General features: G+C 39.9%; 1 protein-coding gene across 1 annotated transcript in view; it reads left to right on the top strand.

The window, feature by feature from the left end:
* LOC135577501 (uncharacterized) overlaps positions 1–20,153 on the top strand; it is a 46,773-nt gene that overhangs the window by 15,351 nt on the left and 11,269 nt on the right. The window contains exons 3-5 of the mRNA XM_065047636.1: positions 8,121–8,189; positions 9,063–9,482; positions 10,832–10,898. Coding sequence (XP_064903708.1) covers positions 8,121–8,189; positions 9,063–9,482; positions 10,832–10,898 — 556 coding nt within the window. The remainder of the gene's footprint in view (positions 1–8,120; positions 8,190–9,062; positions 9,483–10,831; positions 10,899–20,153) is intronic.

Genomic DNA, 20,153 nt, shown 5'->3' with positions numbered 1-20,153 from the left:
AATGTTGTTTTTAGGGCGAGAAGAGTAAGACAAAATAAATCCCTACAAGAGATCATTAAATCATTTCCGACAGCTGAGAGAGAGTTAACTGATAACACGCAGGTCACAGTAAACTTGCCGAAGTCTGCACAATGTTTTCCTTATTAGCCTGTTTTCTTTGTGGGTATCTGTTTAAGCATGTTGCAATTTTGGTAGGTCTTTGTTATATGGTACAGTAAGTTCACAGACTGTTAAATCATGAGAATTGGTTGACTCAAAAGGTGCGTTTTGTGATAGTACAAAAGATCATGAGTAATTTAGTTCCTTACTGTGTGAACGTGATGTTAAGATTTTATGTGTAGTAGCTGTTATATTTTTTTTTTTTTCTAGCGTACTAGCTTTATTCCAATATCCAGACTTGCGCAACTCTGTGACAGGCTGTCTCTCATCTCGGTGCACTAAATTTGGCCTTTTTGTATGCACATCAAGTGAAGAATCATGGTTTTAGCATAACAGTTGTAGCACACCAGATGAGACACTATAAAAAAAAAAGGCCTTGCCCAGTCCAGCTTGCTGCGGGGGGGGGGAATGCCAAATGGGCCTCCAGCGCGCACTGACCCATTTTGTCAGGGAGACCCAGAGGTATCTCCACCTGGCTGAGCAGTAAGCGGTTCAAGGTGCAATGCAAAAAATTGAGATATTGTCTTAAATTGGTGTAAGTGTGATCCATCTGCTTATTTGAACTTGGTATATGGTTTTCGTATCTGAGCTCAGTATTTTAGTTTGCATATTCATATTCGGTACCAAAAGAATCTTGTTTGGGGAGATAATTACAAAACGGGAACCGGTTCCACTGCTAAAATTCCACCTTGCTCCCCCTTAGGATGCATCCTTGCACATTAAAGTAATCGCTTATATTGTTAGAAAAGCATTTAAATTGTTAAAATACTATGATAGATGTGAACTTGGGGTATTGTATGAAGTTATGAAGTTGTATGTAAAGGTTGCTGGAATGTGAACTGATTTGGATCTAGGACAACAGAATAATGGATTTATGTTTATTATACTGGTTTATACTGTTTTTTGACATCTCTAAATTGTAAAAGGTAAATGAAGCTAAGGAATGTGACTATTGCTGAGCTACTTGAAATTGCATATAAAGTGTATTATGGCTGGAATGAAACGGGAAAACAAAAGAGCAAAATATCCCAGGCCTATGTGCAGCTCATTGTAACTGAGAAGTTTCCCAGAGCCTCCTACTTCGTACCAGCCAGTATGCCAGCTGCGCGACCTTGGTTATATCTACACTGCACAGAAAGAAAAAACAACTGGAAAAACCTGGCTGCCCGCTTTTAAAGCAGTGAAAGGGGGGTTCTCTCTCCCCCCACTGCAGCAATGTAATACTGAATGGAGCAGTCCGAGGGTGAAGTTTAAAGGCATCCTGAGCAGACCCGTAGTTCTAATGAAACTGGACAATTAAACCAAAAATTTGTTGATAGACTTATCCTATGGTAATTAATTGTACGAGACTTCTTAGTAAATTCACCATGCTAGTTTTTGAGGGCATGGGAGACAACGAAAGAAAGGCCGTTTTTTGAGATCAAACGGAATGCCAGATATGGAACAAAGTTTTAATACGTGAATTCTTGTATTTGCCTAAAAGTCCTATACCTCTCTTAGGTTAAGATTTGTTAAGTAAATTGTAAGCTCAAATAACGTTTTCTGAGAATTCTGTTTAGTTGCATAGCCTACAAGAAGCTGCTTGGATGGTGCAGATCTGCTTGTGCAAGTGAGAAATCTTCAAGGAACTTAGCAGCCAATGTTTTTGATAAAGCAAATACTACACTGAGAAATCTGAAACAGGACTTCAATCCGGTAAGGGAAAACAATATCCAATAAATATGACAGCCAAAATGGAGTTAGAAACTTTGAGGGATGAATTTATGACAACTTTACAGGATGACTGCATTTGATTGGACTTACAGATTTGTCTATGAAACAACCTTTGGCTATTGTGGGACAGTATGATGAGAATGCTAACAGACTAATATACCAATTGTCACTCTGATCAAGAAAATGCAGGGAATGAATTTAAGGCCATGATCCTTTTGTCATATATGTACCATTTGCGAAATTTAAGGAGCCTCTGAATTTGATTTGCGATTTTGAGTACGTAGTCAAGATCCAACACACGTATCTGATTCTGAACTGTGTTTTTGTTTTGCTTTGTTTGTTTTGTTTTGTTTTGTTTTTTAAACAAAAAGGGGAATTGTCAGGGGGGTTGTGTGTGGTCAGTCACTTGTATCTAAGTGGTGCAGCCTGGGTTTGCCCTGTGATGAAACGCTTTGTGACTGTGACCCGGAGCCATGCTGGGTCGGAGGGGGCCTGCATTGGTTGTGGTCGGGTCACTGGTTGGCGTTCAGTGGAGGGGGCCGCACCGGTTGATAACCTGGGGGAGAGGTTGTTCTTGTGTTTTTGCAGATCGGGAGCTGTGGTGGTTGCCGGCGCGAGGCGTGGGACCTGTGTTGTCTTCCTGACAGTGATTGTTGCAGCTGCTGTGTTTTGGATGCCTGCGCAGACAGGGACTAGCATGTGGATTACTTTGGCCAACATGACTGACCATCTATCTGCCTGGCTGCGATGTCTCTGGAAAGGGCGTTCCACACATGCTTGGTTGGTGTCTTCCTTGATGACTACAGCAGCATCACACGACTGTTTCAAATAGTGGTTGATGCAGAGGCATTGCAACGAACTGTAATAATACTAACACGGCACTTTGGATTAATTGCCACCTGGAAGCAGACATCGAACCACAGGAACTGGAATTGCTGGCATCTATGCCCATGGATGCTTGTATTCAGCCGGTTTGTGAAAAGTGTCAGAACAGTATACAAGAACATGAATGGACAAAACTACAAAATGTTAATGCTACTCTTGGTGACTACATAAATGAAACTCGACGGTGTAATGCTTCACAGAAGAATGCAAGGGATATCATTGACAGCGACCCTAAAACCTCCTGTATGGTGTATTCTTGATCTGTGAAGATAGAGCCTGACCAGGAATTCCTTCTAACGCTGTTGGAGGACTGTGTATTTTGGGACTATTAACTCTCTTAACGTCCAATGTATCTATGATAATAGATCACAAAAGAGCAAGACGAGAAAAACACTTTTATGGATTTACAGAATAAGTCGAGATCCATCCACGAGGAGATTAAACAACTTACGGACCATTCACAGAAGATCAGAGAGGATGTGGGCCTCTTTGGCTTAGAGGGCCTCATGAACTGGTTTGGACTAGGAGGATGGGTAAAATGGCTTTTGCAGAGTGCTCTGGTTATCTTAATCATAGTAGTAGTTGCATTAATATGCTTGAGTTGTGCTATATCATGTATTAAGAAGATTTTAGAGCAGACACTTGGGCAGGCTCTGCTCATTAATAAAAGAAAAGGGGGGAGATGTCGGGGATTGGCTCAAGGAGCACAGACATGAGTCCACCAAGCAACTGTACGAGCAGAGCCCATTTTAGTTGACATAAGTAGGCCTTAGTTAGCTTGTCTATTAGGCCGTGGGAAAGGGGGGAACGGAAAAGTACTGACTAAAGCAGGGTCAGGATATTTTTGAAGAGATAAGAGTCAGAAGAATGTGGGATGCGCATAGCTAGCTAAACCCAAGTAGGTGGAGTAAGTAAATGTGCTTAGCCTATTAGATAGAGACAAGTATGCATAATTATGGTATTTGGTATAAATGCACGCCATCTCGGGCAATAAAGTTGAAGTATGCTTTATCACTCATATTGAGTCGGCTGCATTTCTTCCTCCGTCCGCTCGGGTCTGGAACTCTGATGGGACTTTTCTCTGCAAGAGCAGAGTGGGGAAAAAGAGAAAGCCTCATGTTTGCAAGCACTGTTCAGCAATAGTCACATAATTAATATCTTGCCAACACTGTTTTAACCTCAAACCCAAAACACAGCACCACACGGCTGCTATGAAGAAAGTTAGCTCCATCCCAGCCACAACTAGTACACCAGGAAACTAAACAGCAAAGTCCCATTCTGGCAGAGGACTGATTAGACTGGAACTGATTAAATTACTTCTTCACAAAATTAAACATGCTCTTGAACAACTGAGTTCAGTAAACAACCTTCAAAGAATGAGCAGCCCAGGAAGGGCAGCCTTAGAGCCTGCTCCGATTCCCTTCCAGTAGGCCTGCACCCTATGTTTGGAAATATAGAGATTATTTACTATTCCAGATGCCTACATACTCAAAGATATTGACTGTAAAGAGTACAGAGTAGAGTAGTAAAAATGATCCCTTAGTGCAGATGTTTTTTAAAAAAGTGATTAAATGATTAAAGGGATAAAATACAGCTTGGGGCTGGACCATCTGATGAGCTAGAGTGGGCACAGCCCTCTGCAGATATGAATAAAGACCATAAATAAAACAAGTACATATGGCAGCATACCATGGGGTAAGCAATGGCACACAGAACTCAGTCACACAAATTATTCTTCTGTAAGCCAAATTAATCCAAGAGAAGTTGAGGTTAAATCTTCTGTCAATCACTTCTGTGCAGACCTACTCAACAGAATTGCAGAAAATGTGGAGCTTGGACAGAACAGAGGACAAGCTTCTAGCATTACACAGGCACCAAAGGAGTTTTCTTCTTGAAATGCCTGTGTTTCTGCATCATATTAATTAACAATATCATCTTTTATAGCCAAAAAGTGGCATAATGTTCATCGTTTACTTAATCATAAAATTAAAAGGATGCTGGCTGTCTTCACACCCTAAGAAATTTCCTGCTGATGTCAGTATGGCCTTTCCCAGTGGCAGAGCAAGAGTGAGAACCGATTTAAAAGCAAAGCCTCAGAAGTCTGGCTGTGCACTGATGGTGGGACCAGGACATCTTCATCTCTCTGCTGGTACCGTCCAAAACCCACATTTCCTCATGCCGCAGACTGCGCAGTTACAGCTTTACAACCCAGCCACCCCCACTCACATGAGGACTGCAAACCACTCCTCCCAGTACTCAGTTTACTCGTGACTCCAGAAGTAGTTTTAATGATTTATTGAGTATCTTTATGGGAGTGTTAGTAACAGAACCAGTTTTACAAAATGTTCCTGAAAGGATGAATCAGTTTTGTAAACTGTCCCTGAAAGGATGTTCAAGCATATCGTGTTTGAGTATACTCTTATCTTAACAACCTAGCTTTTATCTTAGCCTAAATACGCATAGAGTGAGGAGAAGTACATGCAGTATCTCCGGAGGTTGAGCAAGTCAGCAGTTATCTAGCTATAGAAGTAGTACGCCTGTGCAGTACGCAAAGGTGAAAGGGACAAAAGTGATGAAGACTACTTACTTCATCCTGAAGACCCCCTGAAAGACGACCAGAGGACACTGCACATGATCAAAATAGTTCCAAGATGTTGCAATCGATGTTGCAATCAATGTTGAGTAACCGTTACGTATCTTAATGAATATATGAATATGTATGTGAATGGACTGCATAAATACTGTGTAACTTAAACTGACCAGCGAAGCCAGCTTTGGGTGCGAACCCCTGGTTTCCCAGCGCTGAAATAAAGCACTGCATATAACTACTCCCTGGTTATGTGTCCTGATTGCTAACAGGAGTAGAACATAAGACAAGGTCCCTTCCAACCCCTAACATTCTGTGATTCTGTGTGACTTTGTTACACTAGGTGCTACATAAAGACAAGACAAATGGGTAGTCCCTGTTAATTTACAACTCAAGTAAGCAAGGGATGGCAAGCAGCAGATGCAAAAAGAAGTACAGAGCAGCACTCAGAAAAGACAGGCCAGTCTCAGGTCACGCAAGACAAATGACAGCTGCTGTTTCCTTAACATCAACATTTTAACATTATAGTTTTTCCTTGTTTCATTTCTTTTGCTTGTTTACAGTTTGATGCACTATCTTGCTTTGCAGTCTGCATAAATGCATACTCTGGGCAAAAGCATTAGCTAACATTCATTGACTTTGTGATTCCTAAGGTCATGGAGTTTGAAATTTTTGGTTATACCCTATCAAATATACCAGTTACTACTGCTATAGGATAGTTTTCATGTGCAGCTGCTGAATGCCACTCATTTTCTCGCAGGGGTGGTGTAAGAAATTATTTGCAATTGAGGGCTCCTGTCAGTCTAGTGAAGTGTTGCAGGAATTCCAAACAGCCAAAAGGAACTACTGGGTAGACTGGCTGAAAGACTGATCTTCTCCCGATGAAACTGAAATAACAGGAACACACCCTTATTTTTCCAGGTTAGTGATTACCTCAAATACAAAATGTCTGAGGCTACTTCTATTTCTAGTTTAAAATTACATATTAAGAAATTAGAAGATGGTTGTAAACTGAGTGTCTCCTAAGCTAGGGAATGTCAAAAGAAAGTAATTAATCTCATCCTGTGTGTGCACTGTATTTTGATATTTAATTACCAAAGCACTGAAAGGCGATCACAAACCACTATAACAAACGCCATGATGACCCTAAACTCTAGAGTCAAAACGACAGAGACTTTATCATGCTTTTTTTTTTTTTTTTTTTTCCCCACAAGTGACTTTATGATACATTTTTTCCCATGGGAATAGCACTTTGTTGAAAGAACTGCATAGTTCATTATCCAATACTTCTTTTTACACTTCTTTAAGTATGGCACCTCAAGTTTTATTTATTACAGATCATGTAAACTTTGCCCTGAACAGGTACAGAATTACTTGTTTACTAATAAACTTCCTACTACTATTCTGACCTATCCCAATATTTGACCATGTTGAAAGTATCACAGAATTTATTTTTCCAGTATTCAGGGGAGTAAAAGTAGTAGTAGTAGTATCCCTCTTTTGCCCATGGGAAAGATTACAGGGACTTGATTCAAACTACTACATGCGCACCAATTTTGTCAAGTCAATCTGAGCTACACAGAATCTGATTTATTCAGGGCATTTAGAATATTTTTTTTTTTGCCATAGAAAGTTTATATATGCTTTTATATATTCAAAGTCTATCTTCCATTAAAGTGAATAGCAAGAGAAAGTGCTGAGAGCTTCTGCAAATCTCCTCCCAGGTCGATATCAAGAAAATAAAGAACATGCAGTTAGGTGATCCTCAGTGATGTTCTGGTTTTTAGATTATTTGTCTTGCATTCATCCCAGTGGGAGAAGAGTGACAAATGCAGGAGTGTGATCTAGTTCATCAAGATTTGAATTACCACACTCGTCTTTTCTCATCCTGCTAGCTGAAATCAACACTTTGCTCCTCTCGCAAATGTGATTTAACCACTGACCACAGGGGCCCATGCAGTGGTGGCAGAAAAATCGTACCTTGAAAAATAGTAAGTCCTTAATGCAGAACCAGAAAAAGGGTAAGACCTGCTAAAAACAGGGTGAGGCCTTAATGCAAAACTTGTCAACTGTGTCTCTTGATTTTGTTAAAAAACAAGTTTCTCTTTTAGTGAATTTGCCTGTCAGCTAAAGCTTTCATATTAGCTGCTTTCCCAAAAAGCCAGATACATGTTTTGGTAGACACAGCAATGGAATGTGAGGTCATGGATGAGGATGGATGGATGTACATCTCACAAGAGGGGCAACGAGAAACAGGAGACCAGAAACTGACCAACAGAGTATAACATCCCATTCACGTGAATACTTCACATAAAAGTGGGAGATCACAAGGATCTCGTCCCTTTTTCCTTATGGCTGACATTAGGAGAGGACCTTGCTAGTTGTCCCTGGGAACTGAGGCCTCAGTGGGAAGGGGGAGAGGGAGGGGCTGAAGGGGGAAGTGGGGGGAGTTTTATTGTCACCCCGCAATCAAAACCTCGACACTGTGGAAATTTCACAACCACATAATAGTAAGAATGCTTAAAAATGGATGAAAAAAAGTATTTTTCTTTAGTTGTGTAATTTTAAAAAATAACATTTATTACAACTGAACACATAAAAAGTAAGTAGATAAGTAAATGTCAGCTTTAGACAAGATGCCATTATGAAGATGCCATTCTGAAAAGATGCATCTAAGCCTTTATATTGGTGAAATAGAAAAGGTTTTTGGAATGGGAGGTTCCAGGCAACTTGATGTACTGATAGCAATTTTTAAAAATTAAATCTTTATTTATAGAAAACGGTTGGTTTAGGAATATTGGGAGAGGAATGGGATGATATCAAAAATACCAGTGCCAGCAGACTGGTAATGCTTTCGGTGGTGCCAGTTCCAGCCCTTCTCCTCAGTGGCCTCAGGCCTGCAACCCTCCAGGACCCAATGGAGAACAACCAGAAAGGGCATGAGTCGTGGTGGCCACTTAGAGTCCAGTTTTCCAGCCCTTGTTCCTCTGGCCATTTCTGCGGAACACAACAGGAAGGTTACATTCTGTATTGCTTTGCCCAGAGCTCCCCACTGGGAGCCACAGTTTGATATTAAGCCACTAGAGACTGTCCAGAAGAGGGCTGCAAAGTTGTGAAGGGTTTGGAGGGGAAGCTGTATGAGGAGTGGCTAAAGTCACTTGGTTTGTTCAGCCTGGAGGAGACTGAGAGGAGACCTCATGGGGCTACAGCTTCCTCACAAGGGGAAGAGGAGGGGCATGCGCTGATCTCTTCTCTCTGGTGACCAGTGACAGAACCTGAGGGAATGGCAGGAAGATGTGCCCGGGGAGGTTTAAGTTGGACATTAGGAAAATGTTCTTCCCCCAAAGGGTGGTGGAGCACTGGTACAGGATCCCCAGGGAGGTGTCATGGCTCCAAGCCTGACAGCGTTCAAGAAGAGACTGGGCAAGGCCCTGAGACACATGGTGTGAACTGTGGGGTCGTCATATGCAGGGACAGGAATTGCACTCTATGATCCTTGTGGATCACAGGACATTCTGTGATTCTGTGATTGCCCGGTCCATACCGCTCCCCAGCTGGGGGGCAGCACAGCCTGCAGACCCAGGGAGCCCTGGCTAAGCCTTGCTTAGAACAAACAAACAAAAACCAAAACAAAGTCAAAACAAACAAACAAACAAACAGTTTTACATGAAGTGGCTCATGCTCTTTTTTTTAAATATTGGCCTTTTGCCGACGGCAGGGCACCACCTTGCAGGCAAAGCAGAATTTCCTGGTCTCAGCACCTGCTTTCACAGCAGCCACCCCGCGGGGCCCCTGGGCCGCCACGTTCACCCCAGCAGCGTTCCCGCTGGCAGAGCTCTCCTCAGAGCACCCAACCCCACACGGCCCACGACCGCTAAGCAGCGGCTACAGCCCGCAGGCGGGCCACGGCTCCAGGACCCACCCGACAGGAGGAGCCCGCGGTCGGGAAACAGCCACAAGGCCGGGGCCGCCACCGCCCCCCAACCCAAGCACAGAGTTCGGCGGGCTGCGCTTGCGGCTGACCCCGTGGCCAATGAGAGCTCACGGTGGGACAGTGATGCTTAGTAGAACAGAGACTTCGTGCCGCGTCCAACCCCCGATTCGCTGCGAGCCCCGTAGCCAATGGGAGGACCTTGAGGTGAGCTGGCGGTGAGGAGGGGGTGGGCGCTCGGCATCTCTAGCAGCCAATCAGAATAAGAAGCGCTCCTGGCCGCGTACTCGGCCTTCAGGCTGCTGCCGCCCGGCCTCGCCCCTGCCTGTCTGAGGAGCGCCGTGCGCTTTTACGGTCCCTCTTGCCGAAATGGTGTGCGGCGGGGCCTGGCTGCCCTTGTGCGTCCCTCTGTCTGCCTCTGGCAGGCTGCCAGGCAGCGCGGCCCTCCCTGCCCGCCTCGCCTGGTGCGGTGGCCGGGCTCTCCACTCCGATCCTCCCTGGCCACCTCTTAAGTCCTGCTCTGTTAGTGCCGACACGTTCATTTTTCTTTCCGTGTGCTGATTTGCAGTAACTGGCACTGAACTCTCTTTGTCAATTAGTTACTTCTGGTGTCACAAGCTCCCGTTTTTCCTGGCTGCTGAAAGCAGCAGTCACCCGGGGCCTCACGCAGCTTCGCAGTTTGTGCTGAGCTTTGGCGTGAGTAACACTTACATCAGGGATTGCCAGTTTTTTTTTTTGAACTTAGAAGTCCGAGTTGTCTTTGTAGTGCCCTTAATCCATTTTAGCTAGCATTAGATGAGGTATTTTCAAAAAAATTACAGACAGAAGTGAAACTCCCTCCACAAATCCTCCTTACTTCAGAGCTATTTTCTGCTAAAGATGTGAGAACCATACACCTCCATCCAGAGATGCACGTATTTATTCAGGGATGTCAGCTTTGCAGTTCAGATAAATGGTTTGTGTTAATGTCTAGGTGCTGGCATAAGGCTATATATATATATATTTATATATAAGGCCATATTTATATACAAAGCACCTATTACCATATCAATAAACATTCTTTGGAACCACTCTGACAGCAGAGGTAAGAACAGGAGTTAGCCTGTTAGTACCTCAGCAATGGTTTCCAACAACTTAAAAAAAAGCCACAAGACTCTGTTTCTAGAATGTTTTCCTCATCTCGCATTAGACTGGATGACATTTTCATATGTCATCACCTGTAGGTCTCTGGTAAGTGGCTGCTTCCAGTTACGACAGAGGGAGTTTAGAAGCTCTGTAATTAAGTAACTTAACCATTTTTGAAAACTCGCTGAAGCCTCATTTTGTCAGCAACTGGCTTATGCCTTGAGATTGAACAACTCATACATATGCTTAAAATATGTGTGTTTTTTCTAGGAATTAAAGTTTTGAGATTGCTAACTTCAGCCAATAAAGCAGCATGTGGATAATTTCATGTTTTGGTCAAAACAAAATTGTGCAAAAACAATACTTAAAATGCATGTTAAAAACATCACTGCAAGCATTTATTCTAATCTTTAATGGTCCTTTTTATTTAGTATAATCATCCTTTTGAAGATGATTTACTTATCTCCATGGAAACTCTCACTTACAGTACGCCTGACGGTAAGAACTTCGTAAAGCTTCAATATTTACGTGCTGTGTATTTATACTTAGTCAAGCATGCAACTGGTGGAAGTTATATAACATTTGATGGCAGAAGATGCTGAATTTTGTACACTTTGGTGTGGCCTTTCATATGTAAACTTTGAGGCATGCATGTAATACCTGGAGATTTTCTTTATATGCACCATTTTGGTCTACTGCGTGCTCTGTTTTAGACAACAGAAAAGAGTTATTAGGGAAGTTCAGGATAACAATGGTTAATATTTAGATACTTCTAAGAAGAAGAATCAAAGTGAAGAAGACTGAGAGGAATCAAAGGAATGACACCTTCCTGTGTAACCTCATCTAGGTGTACCTGCTCCGGCAGGGGGATTGGACTAGATGATCTTTTGAGGTTCTTTCCAATCCGTAATATTCTGTGATTCTGTGAATGGAGGTATTGGCAGGAAGTTGATACACATGAATGGACTGTGTAATTTCCTTTCTGCTTAGTATTCTGAAAGCTGCTCTGATAAGTTTCTCTTATGTCAAATGCCAGGGGGAACTGGGTGGATAGTCTCTTTAACTTTTCATTGAATGTTTCAGTGGTTAGCATAAATCTGTACCACATTGTTCTATGTCATATTTTTCCAGTGTTTCATTATAAACGTTGATCCGTTATAGAGTTGACAAGGCTTATGGAGAGTTTATTGGGGAAAAAAAAAACCCTGTTGTTCTAAAATACTTTGCTTGGGGTTTTAGTAGGACTTATGACTTAGCGTCTTGGTGGCTTTACAGGGAAATGAAATGTTCTACAAGTTTTTATTATCACTGAAGTGATAATTATGTTTCGTAAGTCACTTTATCAATTCTTGTAAAGTAGAACTTACCACACCTACACGTGATGTACTACCACAGTACCAAGCCTTATCTAATCATTGCACCAAATATGATTTACCTTTTAAAGGCTTTTATAGACTGGGAAACTTGCATTTCATAGCATTTTGTATACGTTGTCCATCAAGAGAAGGAGAGGGTGGCATACAGCACTGTAATTCACAACCATTGATTTGTAAAGGCTGGCTTATACTTTTGGTTTACTAACCTCTATTCACTATGGAATTAATATGGATCTCAGTCCTGTCAAGCCTTAACTATGGCTTTAACTAATGTCAGAAACCATGTAGTCAGCATGCATTCAATAAAATTATAAGCGTAAAATATTTTGCTTTTTTTTCCCCTCTTCATGGCATGTGCGGCTGTAATGCTCCTTGGATTTTAGCTTAGTGTTGTTAGACTTAGCATGTGATTTTGTTGTTGTTTTGCCTGACTTCTCAATTAACTTAGAATTACAATTTTCTCTTGGCTTGTTTACCTGCGAGTTTTTGCTTCTACAATTTTTTTGAAGGGTGTTCAGATTTGATAATGTGTTGTTACTATGTAATATGTTCTTCCTAAATGTTTATGTTTGTTAGAATGATACTGGGTATATATAGTGCTATAAGAAAAGCTGTGTTTATACTGATGTCTCTTGGTATTTCTAGGACCAAAATCATGGGAGGATGTGTCAACCGAGGACCTTAGAAAATGGCAGGAGGAAGTAGTTGAGGTAGCTATTAATGTAGTCCTACTATGCAGTTTGTAGTAATGTTTCTTTTTCCTTCATATATAATATCTATAGGAATAAATTCAAATCTTGCTGTGCCATATCATATTTGCAAGAGGTATTAATCAATTAATTCAACATCTGCCTTAAAACAGGGGTTTAGGATAAATTGGTTAAGACTGTCAGATGAGACAGACTAAAATAGATGACCATTTACCAGTGCTAAGCACCACTAGTAAACCTGGAAAAAATAAATATGTTTTTTTTTTTTTTTACGTCCTGGCTGATGGGAATGTGTACTTTTGGATCTCATCAGAACAGTGTCATTGAAGTTAACAAGTACTGAATCAATTTATCTTGGTTCAGGTAATCAGCTCTTCAATTCCAGAGGTTTTACTGGTTTCATCATTAGATTTTTTTGGTTTTTTTCCCTGCAAAATAATGCTACAGTAATTAAAGTATCTTTGCAGTCTCAGCACTTGCTGTCTTTGCCAGACTAAAGCCATTACTGTTGTGTGATCTGTATTTTTTTATTCTGAGTACTTACATTAAACAAGCAGTTACTTCTTTTACTATTTCCTGAACTCCCTCGTAAGAACTCAACAGTGAATTTATTCTAAATCTCAGTGTTTCTGCCATAACTGCCAAACGTCACCTTGTTGCTACGTTCCTAATATCTGCCTAAAATGCTAAGTTATGTGGTGTGCCTTGTTAGTTAACACAGAAGCTGTTTTGAACCCCACAGAGTGAGGGGACAAGGGGTAAAATTCAGTCTTGGGAAACAAGACAGTAGCTAATGGAGAGAGTAAAGGGGCTGTATTTCCCTTTCCTTTTCCGCTCCTGGGTAATACCTTGTGCATCATCTACTAATCCTTGCTGCACAACTTTACAGACTAAATACATTAAAGACTGTAAGAGGAATTATCTGTCTTAGCCTGGGCCAAGGTAGCTAAAGCTTACATCGTTGTAGCGATTTTAACAGCAATAGTATGACAAGAAGTAAGTGATCAGGTAACTTTTAACATGTATAGTATTTGTGGCTTTTCTGATCAGGCCGTGGGAAACCTGATGGAAACGGAATTATTATTTAGGAAGTGCCTAGTTGTGAGATGTACCAAAGTAAACAAAGGCATCCATTAATTGCTATTCTAATATTCTTCTGATGTTTCTTCTTTTCCTGTTTCTAATTGCAGTGTAACAGAGGAAGTGAAAGGAATGCAGGTAAAGTGTTTAAGAAAATAAGTGCCATAGATTATCTTATCCAAAGAGTCTTGACTTAATAGAAGACATCCTGCTTTTATGCCAAACTCTCTAGGATACTCACTGTTTTTAGTGGGGGGAACCACACAAAAACAATAATGTTCATAATTAAAAGCTTGAGTAAATACATTATAATTGATATTGGTGTCATCACAAGTTGTTTAAAATAATAGCTTGTTGTTGTATATGTCAGTTTCAGCAGATGTTCATTGAATCTGAAAATTCCAGCTCTAAGTTACATGGATGTTCAGGTGGAGAGATTTGGAAGTTGCTAACTTTTTGAAATAATTAGATAAGCAGGCATATCAAAAAATGAGTGTTAAAAGAATCTCATTAAGTTGCATGATGAACTATCAAAAATTTAGCAGATTATTCTGTATACTGAATGAATCAGGCTGCCTGCAGGAAAAGGTTCATTAGAGACCAAGTATCACGATGAAAGTCAAATCAAGACTGCACAGCTAAGTGTAATTCTGATACTACTTAGGGTGATGTATGCCATATGAAGATTTTCTCATTGTTCTGAAAAGGTCCTGTATGTTCCAATAAAATACAAGTTTTTACTGGAATAAATGTTTGGGGGGAAAAGCTGATGTGTAGTACAGCACAGATATTTTGGGCTTTATTTTCTTAAGGCTTTGCAGTCTTTTTTTTTCTTTTTTTTGGTGTTGCTTATTTCATGACATTCATCTAAGAAACCCTTAGCTGAACATCTGAGGACAAAACACAATCTAGTGTCTCTGTCTCTCTATAATCCTACCAAAAAGGTTTTCCACACAGGCTTCAGGTATACTTTGAATCAGCGTATAATTAAAACGTTGAGCTGGGAAGGGTCTGATATAAAAAGATTCAGGTGGTCCAGGCCTTTGCCTCCAGCTTTTAGAAAGTATATGCCGAAGGGTCTGAAAACTACAAAAAATGACTGGTTACAATCTGTGCTACAAGTCGTAAAGTAAGCATCCAGCAGTGAACCCTTTGTTTAGTGACAGTCTTGAGTAGGGTAAACATAGCTGCTTAGCACATGTACTATTTTTATTATATAAGTCACATGCATTCAGTCATGCTGTATTTGACTAGAACATTGTTCTGTCACTTATCTGCTCTTTGTATCAGTCCTATGTAAGTTCTCCATTTGCAAAATGTCAATGTTAAATATTTTTCCAAGTAAGAGTATATACAAATGATCAATTAATGAGTTCGGGTATAGTATTTGTCTGTGTCTTATCAAATTGAAATAGAATTATTTTGTTCCTCCTGTGCATGCTAAGAAATGTCAAAGCAAGATAACAGTGATTTTGAGGATGGACATTCAACGGGACATCAGGTATGGGCACCACATTCCGTCTACTGTTACAAACCCTCTTTAGGAAAAGTATTTATGTACTCAAAAGTTGAGAAAATAATCATGAACAGGTGATCCTGTACTATACCTACAGATTTTTAAAGGCCTGCTCATTGCTAAATTGAATCACTTTGTTCTCCTTAAGTAAGAACTTCTGACAAAAAAAAATAATAATAAAATAAAAATGAGGCCTTAAAGTATTTTGCTGCAGTTCCACTGCAGCTCTTCAAATTTTTAGATACCTTATTAAACAATTGTTTTGTAGTTCCCCGCATGTAGTTGCATTATTTTAGGAAACATGTGTCTTTACTTGCTAGGTGCACAGAATCATAGAATCATTTTGGTTGGAAAAGACCCTCGAGATCATTGTGTCCAACCATTAACCTAACTCTGTCACTAAACCATGTCCTTAAGAAGTTCATCTACACATCTTTTGAATGCTTCCGGGAATGGTGACTCCACCACTTCCCTGGGCAGCCTGACAACCTTTTCTGTGAAGAATTTTTTCCTAATATCCAACCTAAACCTCCCCTGGGACAACTTGAGGCCATTTCCTCTTGTCCTATCATTTGTTACCTGGGAGAAGAGACCAACACACTCCATGCAACAGCCTCCTTTCAGGGTTGTAGAGAGCGATAAGGTCTCCCCTCAGCCTCCTTTTCTCCAGGCTAAACAGCCCCAGTTCCCTCAGCCGCTCCTCATCAGACTTGTGCTCCAGACCCCTCGCCAGCTTCGTCACCCTCCTCTGCACTCTCTCCAGCACCTCAATGTTTTTCTTGTAGTGAGGGGCCCAAAACTGAGCACAGTATTCAAGGTGGGGCCTCACCAGCGCTGAATACAACAGACTGGTTAATATAGCTTATGCTACCAGGTCTTAAAATTCCTTTAATGTTCTTTTAAGGAATCTCCTGAGACCTCTGGTGTGAATACATCTGATACAGGTGGGTGTTTTCATTTACTTTTTAGATATTTTTTTTTGCTATTTGAAACTTGTATTACTCATGATCTTTTTATTCTTGTGCATATGAATACTTGCTATTTTGCATAAATTAAACTATGGCTAGGCAGTTACCAGCATGTAATGATGAACAAAGCAGCTGCAGCAAGATACGGTTAGCTGGTGTTTAAATACTCTGGTATATATTAGGTACTTCACACGCATAGCTGTCACCAAGGCAGATGATTGCTTCCTTCTTGAGGGAAAACAGAAAATAGCAATCATCTGAAATTTGTCCTCCTGTCATTTGAGAGTGTAATTTCAAATATGTATTTGAATGATAAAATAATTTCTGCAAAGTTAGAAAATGTAACCTTGTGTTTTCTCAACCCGTGTAGTGAAATACAGGAAATGAATTTCAGAGGTGTCTGTAGCTTAGCTTCTTTAAGTGTACTTTGTGTCTTTTGCACTTATGGGATAAATGAGTGATGCAGTTCAGACTCTGATAGCTTCATAGCAGTGTGCGATAATATGATTATCCACTCCTCCTCCACCTCCTCTTGTAAATGCTCTACGAAGAGACTGGAGAGGATTTATAGCAGCCTTGGTGAGTCCCAGCTATCTCCAAATGTAGTAGCTTCTTAGAGATGCGGGATTGGATTCCTCACTTAAAAATGGAATTCACCTAGGTGTTCTGGTTTGGGGGTTTGTGGAGTTTGGTTTGGTTTGTTTTTTTGTGTGTTTGGGTTTTTTAATATACAAAAGGTTAGCAACAGGACATGCCAACTCTTAAGAAAAAAGAGTATTTCTAGCTGCTTTAGCTAAAATTTTAGTTTTAGCAGGTTTTTTCCATCTTTAGTATTCATTCAGAGACACTTCTTAGCGAAGGCAGTGTTTCTTCTAGGTTTTATACAGTACTTTTGTTCTGAAAGTATGCGAAGCCTATCAACAGCAGGTACAAATAAACCAAACAGCTCTCACCTGTACATGAAAGTATTGGTCTTCCCTTAATTGGGAAAATTATTAGGTCTACCTCCTTTGGTTTCACAGGAAGTAGCACAGCAAATTATAGTGATATCTGAACAATTCCCTGTATCTGTTAGGGTAGTATCACAGAATAATTAATTTGGTGAGAAAGGGGAAAGTTCAATCTGCGTTGTATATTTATCTAAGTGTGTTCAAGTTCAGAAGATTGTATCAAAGTCAAAACTTAATAATTACAGTTACCTCCCTACTAATATGTTCAACTCTTCTGTAAGATATCTCTTTTAGGTAGTGATATCTCTTTTAGATAACATTGTATTGAGTGCATTTCCAGTGAAATAACTTCCTGTATTATTGGTCAAATTTTTCAGAGAGAAAGGAGGAAGTTTTCATTTTTTCTCTCTCTCCTGCACTTGAGCAACAAAGGTGTTCCCGAATTTCCAGATTTGTGTGCCAGATTTGTGGCCAGTTCTACTGGATAAAGAATACTGAATGGCAGAAAGCGAGTATCAGCTGTTAGAGCAGCAATTGGAGGCTGAAACTTTTCCAGATGATAACATTAACATTTTCACTGCTTCCTCCACTATTGATGCTTGGTAACTGGTTTCCTGTGGATAAAGTGATAACTTTTTTTTCTTTTAGTCATGTGGGAATAAACTTTGATAATCTGACAAGTATGGGTTTCAGTTCTAATAAAACAATTCTGCTGGGGTCAGGTAAACTGTCAAAGACGACCCTCTGTTTGCTAAACATTTTCACCAGATGATGTGAAATTGTGTTGTTTCCCACAAAGATACAGTTTCTTTCATATGTGTCTTTATTTTAGCTCTATGGCAGCAGGTGTCCACAAAGCTTTAGGTGACGACTGCAGTGACAGGGGACAAAAATGGAAGATGGGATAAGTTGGAATATATTTTCATTCGCTTTTTGATAATTTAGGGATAGTGTCAAGAGGCAGTGATGTCGTAGGTATCATAACCAGATCTTTCACTCTTTTTTTCCATTTTCAGGGGTATTCTCCTTTCCCCTTTCCCTCCCTGTGATGAACACGATCATGGGACAACGATATAACAGCCAGGGAATTTCAGAAATGAGAACTTAGAATGCAGCTACATGTTTTCTGATCATGAAAGACTAAGGCTTTAGCTAGTGATGAATTGGAAGGTCTGATACACCTAGCAAAGAAATGCTTTATTGTGTTTCATTCACAAACATACCACATAGAATACCTAAAAATTAAGTTGGAAGATTTGGACTTGCTTTTTAATATTATTAAGTCTGTCTTATTTCTTGCCTTGGCAGTTCTAAGGCAGTCCTGACAAGAAGCAACTAGGAAAAGGAAGCATAGTAGAGGGTCCTCACTGTCTTTGTTGGGAAATTTAGGAATGTAGTAGGAAATAAGTGGGAACGATACCTTAATTAATAGTGAATCTTGCCGTTCAGTACTTAGAAAATATTTCCCATCTGAAATTGTTAGCGTAAATCTTGAAGAACTGGTTGCAAACAAGTTATCTCCACTCTTTGTTCCACTCATGCCACTTAGGACTCTATAAGCCATGCTTTTAAATTTGACTTGAAATGGAAAGGTAATACAGATAAACAGTTTTAGTGTAGAAAAGAGTTTTCTAAAATGAAACCTGTTAGCAAATGAGTCATACAGGGTGTGTTTAAAAACATTTCTGCTTTGGTTTTGAGTTCAACTAGGTTTTATTTAGTATTTATTTTCAAATTGTAGGTGAAGAAAGTGATACCGATACAGTTTCAGTAAGAAGAAAATTTCAAGACGTTCACTTACAGGTAAAAATTTCTGATGTCTAACTCAACGGAATAATTTTATGTTCAATAGACGTGATTGAATTATTTGAACAGCTTACATATGCCTGTGGTGTTGATGCAGTCAGCAGAAGACTCCATGTAGCCTGCATTTTAATGCGTATTTTCAGCAAGTATAACAAGAGAGAGGTTCAATAAATAATGTCATGAAGGCCAATATGAAGTAATATTTTGTCTTGGTATTATTAGTATACCAGAGAAAGCAATACAATGTATTGCATAGAACAGGCAACTCTGAGAAAGGCTACGATAGGTATGGAAAAAGAATAACCAGATGAATCACAAAATGAAAAAACTTATAAAAATATGGTCATTCACCTGAGAGCCTAACATAAACAGTTAACATGGTGTTTTGTTTTAAAAAAATAAATAAATAAATCTGAGATAATGGCTACCATAACAAAAGCAGACTGGAATATCCTGCTGTTGTTTCTCAGACCAGACTATGGGCTACCCAGAGTAGTTACACTGAATGCAGAAAAGTACAACACACATTGTGTGTGTGCAGCCATACTAATCCTGTGTTCTGCTTGCTCAAATACCAATTACGAAAACTGAATTTACTGTCCTTGCTTGTTCAGCATAGTGCTAGGCATTGTCATGCCTCTGACAACAACTAATACAAACCACTTCAGAAAGCAAGAGTTTCACTAATGGAAAACATTTGCCGTTTATCACCAAATGCTTTTAGATTTTACATAGAGGTGAATTACAGAGTAGGCCTTAATTTGTATATGAACTCAGGGAATATTAATAATATATACATAAAGATTTGCAGCTGTAATTACCAGTGATTTGTAACCTAACACTAGGACTCTTTTTTTTTTCTTTGTTGTTTGGGGTTTTTGGGGTTTGTATTTATCAGTAGGTCTTCTGAGGCAGTGTGTGCTTTTTGCTGCATCAAGAAACTAGCTATTTATCTCTTTTTTTTCATATGTCTTCACATATGGTTCCCTCTTGGGATATTTTTAGCATAAAATGTCTTCATTAAAAATAAGTTTATGCAGGTTGGGTAACCTCATCTGAATAATAGTAGTTTGAAACAAATCTAAGTAATGGTGTTTGGGTTTGTCAGTGTCAGTATCTTCTGTGTTTTGAATTTAACTTTTTTTTTTTTTTTCTCCTCCCCCACTAAGAATCTGTATGTCTGTGATGGGAAAATACAAGAGAAAGTAAAAGTGGATGTGATAGTTCAAGACTATGTTAGAAAAATTCCTGGATGGATTATGGTAACATATTTCACCTGTTCTAAGTTATTAGCTAAGTAGAATAAATTAAGAGCTCTCTAACTGTGCAGCACCATGATTTCTAATA

The sequence above is a fragment of the Columba livia genome, assembly GCF_036013475.1.
Source record: "Columba livia isolate bColLiv1 breed racing homer chromosome W unlocalized genomic scaffold, bColLiv1.pat.W.v2 SUPER_W_unloc_5, whole genome shotgun sequence".
NCBI lineage: Eukaryota > Metazoa > Chordata > Aves > Columbiformes > Columbidae > Columba > Columba livia.
This window is presented reverse-complemented; position numbering and strand designations above follow the sequence as displayed.